This window comes from Chelonoidis abingdonii, chromosome 8, assembly GCF_003597395.2.
Source record: "Chelonoidis abingdonii isolate Lonesome George chromosome 8, CheloAbing_2.0, whole genome shotgun sequence".
Taxonomy (NCBI): domain Eukaryota; kingdom Metazoa; phylum Chordata; order Testudines; family Testudinidae; genus Chelonoidis; species Chelonoidis abingdonii.
This window is the reverse complement of record NC_133776.1, coordinates 48,537,839-48,550,556: the sequence shown is the minus strand read 5'-3', so window position 1 is coordinate 48,550,556 and position 12,718 is coordinate 48,537,839. Positions and strand designations below refer to the sequence as shown.

Below are 12,718 nucleotides of genomic sequence, written 5' to 3'. Positions count from 1 at the left end.
GGAATGCCACATTTACCCATTCCAGGCTTACTGCAGGTTCCACAGAAAAAACTGCATCACATGTGTACAGCATTTCATAGAAATGGTACTGAACTCAAAAAGAAGAAATGGTATTATGTGACCCCTATCCTTTTTTTAAAAAATTATGTTTTTTATATATATAATGAATGAGTTTTTCTGATAATGCTCCATACAGTGTCTTGAATTTTTAAAAAAATCATTTGTTCAGAATTTAAGGGTTTTTCAACTCCTGTTTGTTTAAAGGGATTTTTTGTGTAGGCCTGAGACTATCACCTCAATATTCAGGCCCACCCACCACCTCCCTTCCCTTTCTCTCTGAACACACACTTGTCCTGCTGTTTGTTCCCTGTTCATTTTCAGTTCTGCTGCCACTTTTACTGGTAGATACTCACTTTTAGGGGATGGGGTAGAGCATGCACCACCACCAAATAGGTAAACTGAGAACATACAAAAGAAACTGGAAAATGAATGTTCTCTTATCTTTCCTTTATAGTAACCTTTATAGTTGTCATAATAATAGGTCCACCATTTTCCGATGGAAGGGGGATTTTTCAATTTGATGGTGAGCCTTTAAAACTTTTTTATGCTATCAGAAAAATCTGGAGGGGGGAAATAAAAAGAAAAAAGGAAAGAAGTGAAATCAAAAGAGGACTCCATGTTTAATCCAAGAATGCTGATAGTAAAATACAGGAAGTATATCTGTCTGTACTGTCCCTGGTTGGCATTTAGAAAAGCTTTACAGCATGGACTGAATAGACTAACTACTGTTGACCGTCAAGTTTCTGACTTGCTAGTCTAATAACTGACATTAGCTAATCAGGTCATAGATACTAGTGTTAGCGTCTCATTACCTGCATTATGAGGTATAACACACTCACCTACACTAAGCTTAGGAAACTGCGAAGTGATGTAAGGTGAACATCTCTTTCTTGCTTCAGAGTGCAAGCTGATAAGCCTGAGTAAGTCTGAAAGTATCATTTTCCCCGCCTTGGATTAAGCCATTGCACTGGTGACGAGAAACAATTAGATTTTATTTTAAAAAATAATTGTGTGTGTATCTAGTGTATGTGCAAGATGCCAGATTGAGTGCCCTGGAGGCTGAAGTCCTCTATTTATCCACAGAACAGGTTTGGCATGGGCAGTGGCAATGCAAGCTTCCCCACCAATGTGCCTCAACCCTGACCTGGAGGAACCACCTCTAGAGGTGAGAGGGTAGTTCAGTCTCCAGAACCATTCAGTCCTTGGCTTTGTCTGCTGAGATTGTAACAGTAGTACTAACTGAGAGGGTGGCTCTTGTGATATGGACTTCTATCTACTGCAAAGTGGAGCAAGACCACCAAAATCACTTAGAATAGAATATCAGGGATCTCAAGATGTCATCTAGTCCAACCCCCTGCTCAAAGCAGGACCAATACCCAGACAGATTTTTGCCCCAAATCCCTAAATGGCCCTCTCAAGGATTGAACTCACAACCCTGGGTTTAGTAGGTCAATGCTCAAGCCACTGAGCTATCCCTCCTCCCTAACTTCAGATAGGCCACTCAAAAGCCAACAGTTGGTAATAACTTTTGGCCACTGCCAATCTAGATTACATTCAGACCGAAAATCTTTATAACCTATTACCAATTCACCTTTATTTTTGTCTCCCTCTAATGTATCTGGTAAAGCCCAGTGCCAGATGCAGTATAATGCATTACATAGGCCAATGGTTGGCTCTAGCATCAATGATCCTGTACTAATTGTAAAGCAAATTGTATTTGTATCACTGTTAATTTATTGTCTTAAATAATTAAATTATAAATTGGCAACGAAAGGGACAATACTAAAAATTTTAGACCTCTAAATTTGTTTTTAACAATTGTATTTTATTTTTCTGTGCCTGAACACATGGAAAGATTCTGAATGTATCTGAGACATCTATCATCTAATCTAATCATCATCCCAAATCATTAAACAATACTGGGAGTGTTTTTGTGTGTGAGATCTCTGAGATGCAGATCACTGAAAGTAACAATTAAACTGAGCATTCTGGAGCAGAAAGGGAGGTTGGACCATCTCACAAAATATCATAACATTCTTCACAATTGATAGTCTCCTCAGGAGAAGGTCCAAGACCAAGACAGCAGAGGATTAGGATTGAGGTGCATTGAGAACTCTGGGTGGGTAATTTTGCTCTGCAGATTTGTCCTGCATTATTTGCAGCCGATTGCATCAGTCTCTTTCAGACAGCACTTAGCATACTGTGGGCATTGTGAAAATATGTCTGTGTATATAAAGATTAAATTATGGTTTGTTTTCAATTAATTGGGAATGAAGGATGGTCTTGGACTGGACAGAACTCAGCAAACCTGGGTTCAGTTTCTAGCTCTGTCACAGACTCTCTGTGTGACATCAGGCAAGTCACTTGAACTGTCTCTGCCTAAATTCTCCATTTTTAAGGGCTTGTCTACACTACCTGCCAGAATGAGGAGCGCAAGTGGAGTCGGCAGAAGAGTGACAGGTGTTGATTTACCGCAGTGAAGACACTGCGGTAAGTAGATCTAAGTACGTTGACTTCAGCTACGCTATTCACGTAGCTGGAGTTGCATATCTTAGATCGACCCCGCACGGTAGTGTAGACAAACCCTAAATGCTTCTGTTCTTCCACCCTTTCTCTTGTCTGTAAGCTCTTCAGGGTAGGGACTCTCTCATACTATGCATAAATACAGTGCCCAGCTCAGTGGGGTCCTGATCTCCTTTGGGGCCTTTAGGGATTACTTTAATACCAATTAATAACAATCCACCCAAAACACCATCCCCTGAACCAAAATAAAAAAGTGCTTTTATTTAAAAACAAAAATTGAATGGTAAGAAAATGAGTTAAAGATTTTAAAGCATAATCCAGCCACTAGGACATGTAGTCAGAATAACTGGTTTGAGTTATTTCTAAATGCAGCAATGGCTTTTTTTTTTTTTTTTTGGCAGGTGGATAATAGAGTAGCTGCAGAATATGAACTGGAGTATCTGCTTCTGGAAGGACACTGCTATGACATCACTACAGGACAGCCACCTCGAGGACTCCAGTTCACACTGGGCACTTCAGCCAATCCTGTCATTGTTGATACCATTGTGATGGCCAATTTAGTAAGTGACTGGTTTTCAGTCAGGCAACAAACTACGTTCCTCAAGGTTCTATCTTTGTGTTGCTCATGATATATGCAAAGTCTATTGGCAAGATCATTAATAAGTACAGATTGCCTTTTAATATGTTGACAATACACTTGTGAATATTGCTTTCACCCCAGTGGATCTTGCAAGTTTGGTTTCAGTTATGGAAGAATGGTTGGATTAGGTTGCTGGCGAGATGTGTCAGAGCACTTTATTCCTAACACCCTCAAGGCAGAAGTCTTGCTTTTGGAGAGGGCTGTCAGTTGTCATTATCACAATGCTTTTGGTCCCTCCATATCCCAGCTTACTGAGAGGACTCTTGCAGGTAGTAGTGTGCCATCTTAAGAATATTGGCATCACGTTGAACAAACTCTTCCCATGGAAAACCAATCAGTTGTGTAATTTGTGTAGGCTGGCCCTTGTCTCCAAAATAACCTTGTAATAGCAACTCGCATCCTCATACCCATGAGGCTGTCATTTTAATTTCTTCCTAGCATGGATTCTTCATCACATTCTGTTCAGAGTACAGTAACGTGATTGTTCACTGATTTTATTATTTCCATTGGCTACCTGAGGAGTGAGAACTGATCTGAAATTGACCTTGTTGATAGTTAATCATGCTGTCCTGGCTATGTTCAACACCAACTTGAGCCTTGTCCAGAGAGATCTTCGAAGCCATCCATTTTTCAGGATTCCCTCATAATGTCTTAGGTCAGCAGACTTCCATAGCTTTGCTAAAGTGGGTCCCAGGAGTGGAAGTAGTTTCTTCTTGACACTTGTCTCAGTTTATTCTCCCATTTTAAAAACAGGAAATATAGTACACTCCTTTATAGTCTGGGAGTTCAAGGTAGTAAAATGAGTGAGTGATAGAGTGAGTAAAAAAGTAGTAAAATGAGTGAGTGATAGAAAGGGAAAATATGTCATTTGTTCTGTAAAAATCTATAGAATCATAATTTCAATGATGTCACCCTCTGCAGAGTGGGGTCTCTCTCTCTCTGCCCCCCCCCCCCCGACAACATTCCAGATCCAGGTCCTCTGGTTGGTGGAAATTTTGGTAATACAATATCACCGGAAATGGGTCAGGTTGGAAGAAAGCACTCTTCTTGCCTGATACCTATGAATACAATGTATCTAAGAGGACAAACCTAGAATAGTTATGTAGATATATATGCAAGAAAAATTATACTTAACAATTAAACATTAACACAACTTAAAAATTATACTTCAACACAGGGTTGCATTGCTTACATAAAAATAGACATCCTATGGATGTTACCCTTGACATGTAGGACTGAAAATTTTATTCATCTAAGGGCTTGGCTACACTTGCAAGTTGCAGCGCTGGTGAGGGGGTTACAGCGCTGCAACTTACTCGGTGTCCACACTTACAAAGCTCAGCCAGCGCTGCAACTCCCTGGCTGCAGCGCTGGCTGTACTCCTGGTCTGCTACGGGTGTAGCGCATCCCAGCGCTGGTGATGCAGCGCTGCTCATCAGGTGTGGACACTCCAGCGCTGTTATTGGCCTCCAGGGTATTAAGAGGTATCCCAGAATTCCTGTCTACAACAAACGGAAGGTACTCCCCGGAGCTACCAAACACAGCTGCTCTTTGCTCCAGCAAGCGGCCGAGCCAGGCTTTGGAATGTTCACAATGTTTGCTTGAGAGACAAACAGCACGGCGGGGGAGGGAGTCCCTCGGAGAAGCTGCTTATCTGGTCTGAAGCCTTTTTACATTTAAGAGTAATGAGAGAGGGGTGGGGAAATGGCCAGATTTGCAAGGCAGGAGCTCACAGTGTCTGCTCCAAAAATCCGCTCTCTCTGTCTCCCGACGCTCCCTGTCAGACTCCACCCCAGCCCCGCTTTTGAACTTGCAAGGCAGAGCTGTCACAGTGTCTGCTCAAAATCTGCTCTCTGTCTCCGGACGCTCCCTGTCACACTCCACCCCATCCCCCGCTTTTTGAACTTGCAAGGTAGGGAGCTGTCACAGTGTTGCTCCAAAAATCCGCTCTCTCGTCTCCCTGACGCTCCCTGTCACACTCCACCCCACCCACTTTGAAAAGCACGTTGCAGCGACTTGAACGGCTTGGGATAGCTGCCCACAATGCACCCACTCCCAAACAGCGCCTGCAAATGTGGACCACACATGCAGCGCTGGTTAGCGTTGTCAGTGTGGGCCACTCAAGGCTTGTTCACTACGACAGGACTGTTACCTGACCACACCTCTCTCGTGCCTCCGCCTCTCTCCGCCTGTAGCCATCCCTAAGTCATCATCAGTTATCTCTGTTTGGACAACACTGCAGCACTTGCACTTCTCCAGGGAGGCTGCTGGCCACACGGTTTGCGGCTGGTGAGCATCTGATCTTTATACACCGTTATTTGTTTAATGAAGGGATTACTTTGGAGTGTGTGATTTTACGTATCACTGGTGTAATAGGGAAGGGTAGTTCTGGATAGTGATCAAATCATCCGAAGCATTCCACTGATGATAATTTGACCCTTGATAGCAGGTATCAATTGCACCCCTTGTCAGTGCAGTTTTGCTCCATTTGGTTGGGCTTTGGAAAACATCCATCAAACATAGACTGTAAGTGCAAATGTGGTCTTCAATGGTAAACTCAAACATATGAATCTTCCAGTATTTAATGACGCTCACCAGTAACTTCCTCAGCTATTCCAAGCGCCTACTCAAGACAACCCGAAAATCAAGCGGAGCTGCCGCACATGGTCCGTGGTCTGGGGCCGGTTTTGTTCAATATCTTCGATTATATGATTCTGGAGGAGAGGCGTGGATTGCACCCTCGCAATTTGCAGATTGACACTATAAACTGGGAGGGTGTGCAGTATGGCTGGGAGGGTAGGATAGGATACAGAGGGATCCCCAGACAATTAGAGATTGGACCAAACGAATCTGATGAGGTTCTACAAGGACAGTGCAAGAGTACCGTGCACTTAGGAACAGACAAATCCAATGCACTGCTACAGACTAGGACCCGAGTGGCTAGGCAGCAGTTCTTGGCAGAAGCCTAGGGTTATGTGGTGAGAAGCTGGATATAGTTCAACAAGTTGCCCTGTTGCCAAGAAAGCTAACAGCATTTGGGCTGTAATAAAAGTAGGAGCTAGCCAGCAGTTATTGAGAGTTGTTCATTGTGCAGACCTGGGACGTTCTTTGTGTCTGAATGAGGTGGTGGAGACGTCTTGCATTGTGAATGGAAGGCCAAAGATACAATAGACATGTCTAGTAAGAAAACAGGAACGATGTGAGTTAAGAACAGACACTCTGCAAAAGGAAACAATAAAAGAGGAATTATATGCATGATAGGAAAGAGAGAGTGCGTGGAGGTGGCCTGGGGGACGCTGCTGAGGATGGAGGCTTGAGGGAAGAACCCTAATTGTACGGAACTTCTAGACCCAGTGGGCGTGTGGTGCCAGGTACCTTGGCCCAAGGAACCTGAAAGCGTGGGGATGATCCTGTGTTCCGTCTGCAAGAGTGGCGTGTATAGGGCCAAGTGAGAGGTCTTCAGTGGCGTTCTCCCGCTGACCAGGACTCTAAATGGAAACCTGTGTCTGCTGGACCTGTCTTGGACTTGCGCTGCTGATAATAATTTCTGTAATGAAGGTCATGGTGAATTGCAGAAGCAGGGGTGCGGGCCTTGTTCCCCCCCACACTGCCGTGACATCATTCCCTTATTCGGCAACTGCTAGGGGTGAGGCCTCATCTGGAGTACTGTGTCCAGTTTTGAGCCCACATACAGAAGATCGTGTGAAAAATTGGAAAGATGCCAGCAGAGGGCAACAAAATGATAGCGGGGCTGAGACAATGACTTTAGTGGAGGCTGAAATGGATTTTCAGTCCTGCCAGAAAGAGAGATGAGGGATGATTTGCGAGAAAGTAGCTGCATTGTCAACTACTGATAAATGGAGTTTCCAAAGAGGAGTCTAGACGTTCTGCAGTGGTAGCGATGACATGGACAGGAAAGTCAAAGTTGTCTCAATTGCAGTAGTGGGGAGTTTAGGTTGGATTTATAGGGAAAATTTTTCCTTAGGAGGGTGGCGAAGCACTGGAAGGGTTACCTGCTGAGGTGGTGGAACTCCTTCCTTGAGGTTTATAGAAGTCAGGCTTGACAAACATGCCCCTGGCTAGGATGAATTTAGTTGGGATGGCTGTCTTGAGCAGGGGATTGGGTATTGGAGTAGATGACCTCCTGAGGTCCCTTCCAACCCTGATATTCTGTGATTCTAAGGAGAGTGGTCTTCAGAGACTAAATCCAATGCCTTCCAGAAAGACAATTTGGTCTTTCCAGCCAGTCTTCCAGTAGTGTCAGACCCTGAGAGGGCATGGAAACCTAGAAATGTGGTGGCTTTTAATGATCCTAGTAGTAGGAACACATCTCTGAGGGATATACAGTGATTCTGTTCCCCAGCAGCAGGCACAAAAACAGACTATTGCAAAAAAGTTTGGAATGGCATCTCAGAGGAGCACTGGAACTTTAGTGTCCTGTATACAAACCTGGACTTTATTAGAACCTCTCTCTGGGGTCGATAGTATGCAGGATAATTTTAGTGTCAGCCTCCTCTTAGAAACGACAAAGAAATTCCACTGAACAGTGCAAGGCAGCAGCTTCATTATGACGTCTCACATGTTGAAACTGCTTGATGGATGCCTTCGGGCTTACTGCAGAAAAAGCAGGTGTTCTTCTTGAAACGCATGCCACGGGACCTAGTGTAAGGTGAGACTTGCCCACAGCTGTCGCTTGTTCCACCTTCTTCAACTTTTTCCTGATGCTTGAAGTACTTCCTTTCCACCTTGCCAAATACAGTTTATGGGTGCACTCCCTATAGTATGTAAGGTGCCACCAAGAATTGTGTTTAACTGGGTCTTTCATGGTGACACTCTCTTTGTCTCCCCACTGATGCCTAAAAATGATCAAGACAAAAGTAAACACAAGGATTTTGTAATAAATTACTGCAGGATTGTACTTAATTATGTTATGTAGCTATATACATCCCGTTTGGATATGGATTCCAGTACCTTCTAGCTGGATGCTGACATCCTAGCTGGTGCCTCATCACCATTCTTTCAGCATAATAAACAAAGCTGATACTCAATACCACTGAACTGTTTTTTTGCCACACTGTAATCTGTAATATTAAAAGAAAATGAATTGGGTAACATCTTCTGAGCATGAAGTGACAAAACAGTACTGTCAGTTGAGGGCCACAATTTAAATTTGCGAGGGCTGAATATTTGGCATTGCTGTGTTAAAATATTATTTAAAAAAATATTTTTTTTAAAAAAAAACCTTTTCTCAAATACATATCTACATAATTGTTCTAGGTTTGTCATGTTTAGTACCACTGTGTTTGTGGGAGAAACAAACCCAACTTGATATGATACCCAACTTGACCCATTTCCGATGACACTGTATTACCAAAATTTTCATAAACTGGAGGACCTGAAGCTGGGAGCTGAGGGACAGCGAGTTCCTCCGATACCACACCACAGAGGGTGACACGCTGAAATTAGGATTATTATTATTAGTATTCTTTTTTACAAATCAGCTGACACTTCCTTTGCTTCCCATCATTAACTTGCCCACAGCATTACATATGCTCCCATACTGTAAGTCTTTTCTGTAATTACCTGAGGTTATGGCTACACTGGAGAGCTTACAGTGGTGCAGCTGCAAGCTCTCTAGTGTAGCAGCTCTAAAGGGATAGGGATAGCTCTCCCATTGTCTTAATTAATCCATCCCCAACGAGCTGTGTTTTCAGGAGAAGCTTTCCCATCGACAGCGCTGTCCACACCAGCACTTAGGTAACTTATGTCACTCACAGGGGTGGCTTATTCACACCCCTGAGCAACATAAGTTATATCAACATATGTGATAGTGTAGAAATAGTCTCAGTGTCTACTAAGGTGAATATAGGCCTGATGAAAGAACTAATAAGGAGCGAGATTTTCACAGTTGATTTTTCTGTATTGCACAAATCCCACCTCTTTAGCTGACAACATCCAGAATTTTGCTGTAAGATGAGCAGTGGGTATTGTGACTGTGCATGCCCCCCAGGTGGGGAGTGGCTCAGATTTTTGTAGAACAGTTGTTAATTAGCTACGTTGTGGTGATGGTGGGGAAACTACATGCTGCATTGTTTGTTTTTTAATGGATATAGACTTACCCACTTTGCTGTCTTTTCCTTCTAATAAATTTGGTCTCTGAACAACTGAATCTGAAGGGATTTGGAAATAGTCTACTAAGCATGCACACTACATCATTTTCCTTAACTTCAGAAACTTGGACTGTTGTGCTTTTTCTCCAAATATTTGTACATGCATCTCTTTGACTGTGCAATCATAATTACACATTTGGTGGCAGGATGAAAGAACATGAGCCTGTATTAGGCATCAGCACAAATATTTAGACCCTCATCAGATTTTGTCACCTTAACAATTAATTTTCTGATTCTTCTGCAATTATAATCTAAAACTTGATGTTGCAATAACATACTTTTGTGTATGTGTTCTGCATAGTATTTTTTTTAAAGTTGTACCAGAGTGGTGTGTTGCACCAAGTGTAGGATGTTAAATCTTCCTGCTTTAGCAGTGACTCTTCTCCAAAGAACATTAGTTGAAGTCCCAAACAGTGTAGCATCAGAATGAATCAAACATGTACTGAAGCTGGATCTTTTATGGATCATTACAGTGATTAGCTGGCGGTGGCTTGAAAGATACTTTTTTTTTTCTCCCATTGAGGAAAGCCCACAATTTAGACATTCTGGGTCATCTCTTCAGAAAAACAGGCTGAGAGTCTGTGTTTGGTTTCTGCTCCGACAGTAACTACTTGAAAAAACTCCATCTGTTTGAAAGATTCTGCCTGTTCCATGGGTATTGCTTACTTTGAAATGGGAAATTTCACTGGAAGTGGTAGAACCTTTCCCGTTCTTATCTGTGTTTTGAAGATTAAAGACGTTTTAATCAGCTGATTTACGAGCAAATATATACAAATCTAAAATGGTCGAACTGTATACTGCTAGGAAAAAATAGCAAAAGTAGTTTCTGTTTTCAGTTAAAACAGCATGTCACTTTTTTTCTTTACAGGGCTACTTCCAATTAAAAGCCAATCCTGGGGCTTGGGTTTTGAGACTCAGAAAGGGGAGGTCTGAGGACATCTATAGAATCTACAGGTGAAGCTATATGATATCTTTTTGGTTTTGATCCTGTGAACATTTTGAACTGAACACACATAATACTGGTATCTATGGATCTAACAGTTCCTCTACAAATAGCAACTAATTGTTAGATGAAAATTGCATGCCCTGCCAGACACACTATTTGTTCCATGAGATTAAATCAAATAAATCCCCTTTGTGATCTTGTATGAGTATGTTCACTTTTGTATTTATTGGATAGGTTTGTATGTTTTATGGTGTTAAGGTTTAATCAGGGAGGGAACAAGGCTGTTATGAAAAAGATCTTTATGAAAAGTGCTCATGAAGAAGAAATAGGAAACAAAATGGCCCCTGTTCTGTGATGATGGTTACAAAGCTAAATTTTTTTTTAATTATTTTTAGCCATGATGGTACAGATTCTCCACCTGATGCCAGTGAAGTTACTGTTGTTCTCAACAACTTCAAGAGCAAAATTATTAAAGTGAAGGTGAGTTTGAAAACTGTACTGCAAGAGCTCCTCTTGAAGTAGGATGGTTGGTTTGAGGGCATGGACAATAGCAATGAACAAGGTGTTTTTTTTAAGAACTAATCATCCCTCCTATAAACTTACACTAGAGGCAGTGTGTGCAAAATAAAGCAGAAGCCTCAAGATACTTAGATGATGCATGCACTTTCGGGGGAGAGGGATGGCACTATACTGTTACTAAGCTGTTTATAACAATACGTAGGTCTTATATGGTCTGATCCAAAGCCTACTGAAATCAATGGGAGAAACTCACTGAAGTAAATAGGACGACTCCCATTGATTTCAATGGGCTGTGGATCAGGTCCCTAACAATGCATTTCATCTGTAGACCTTAAAGCACTTTACAAAGAAGTATAAGTATCATTATCCCAGTTTTACAGAGGGGAAAAAGAGGCACAGAGAGGTGAAGTGATTGTGTAAATTGAAGGGCAGGTCAATTGCAGAGTTTAGATTAAAATCCAGGTCTCCAGATAGCCTGTCTCTTGGAACATATTACCTATTTGATGTTTACATTGTTGGTATGAAGATCCCTCTCAAGTCTTATGCCAACAGTACATTGAGCGGGGAGGGGAGTGCAATCTCATTCATGGGGTCCATTTATCCTGTCTCCTGGGTTATAAATAGTAGTAATAAATAGTTTAATTATTTATAAAACACTGTTCACTTCCAGCACTCAGTAGAATAATATTAATATACAAGAGCACAATATCAATTATATAAGAAAACTGAGTTAAATTATAAAATTGAAAAGGAAGCAATCGTGTGAATGTAAATTGGAAGAGAATTTTATCAATGAGGTGCTAAGTTTGGAAGAGTATCTGTGCGGTGCTAGCAGTATTATAGTAGCACTTGATAAAAAAGGGCTTAAATATATTTAGTGTGTCGTGCATGTAATTAGTGATTATATGTGCAGAATGAGGGATTTGACATATGGTTGCTCTAATTTGCATGCAAATTAGCAACACAATTGTGCGTACTCTTTACTGACTCAACTAAGTGCAAAATCTTAAAAATATATCCCTTAATCATGTTTAAGATGCTTTCTCCTCTACTCCTAGTAATGATTATATAACAAATAAATAGACAGCCAGCCAGTAGTGTAACTACCATTATGAATATGTTTTTACCCACTGGCTATCATATATTATTAAAGACCTGTGCTTATCTACCTTCTGTCATCAGCTCTGTGGTTACCTGATACTGTCTCTCCCTCAGAGGGCACAAAGCAGATGGAAGTGTAGCTACAAAATGAAACCAGATTAATCCATTGGTAGTGATAGTTGCAGCACAACCTTCTCCTCTCTTCTTCCCAGAATTTCTATTTTGCATTCCTATTTGGCGCTGGTTTTTCGATGTGGTCTTCTTGCCTATTAAATCTGCTGTGATTAAGTTGCTTAGCGCTGGTGCTGCACTCCTAATGTCTTAGCTGACTCCTTTTGGGCAATATAGAGAGTAGTGGTAATTTTTTCTCCAGTTTCCGTCATCGAAGATGAGGACAAAAATGCATTTTGAAAAATTTTAGCCTTCTAAACTCAAAGGTCTTAAGGCCTCTGGAACTAGCTTGGATTTTGTGTTAAAATTCACTAGTGAAAACTGAGTTATTGTCCCTTCTGATAAGTATCTTAATGTGGCCTAAGTTGTATGTAGATGGACGTTATTCAAATTGATAAACAAAAATATGGAGTGGTGATGACTGCTTAATTTCTTGTAGCTATTTTCTCAGCTATTAATAAAATTTGTTGGCTAACGCAGTGTTATGCATTTGCAGGTTCAGAAGAAACTAGACATGATGAATGAAGATTTACTAAGTGATGGAACCAGTGAGAATGAGTCTGGATTTTGGGAGTCTCTTAAGTGGTA

At 41.5% G+C, this 12,718-nt stretch overlaps 1 protein-coding gene across 1 annotated transcript in view; it reads left to right on the top strand.

Moving 5' to 3' along the window:
- Nucleotides 1–12,718, top strand: part of UGGT1 (UDP-glucose glycoprotein glucosyltransferase 1) — an 87,445-nt gene that overhangs the window by 58,471 nt on the left and 16,256 nt on the right. The window contains 4 exon segments of the mRNA XM_032764779.2: nucleotides 2,985–3,143; nucleotides 10,262–10,347; nucleotides 10,735–10,819; nucleotides 12,627–12,715. Of these exon segments, the coding sequence (XP_032620670.2) occupies nucleotides 2,985–3,143; nucleotides 10,262–10,347; nucleotides 10,735–10,819; nucleotides 12,627–12,715 (419 nt within the window).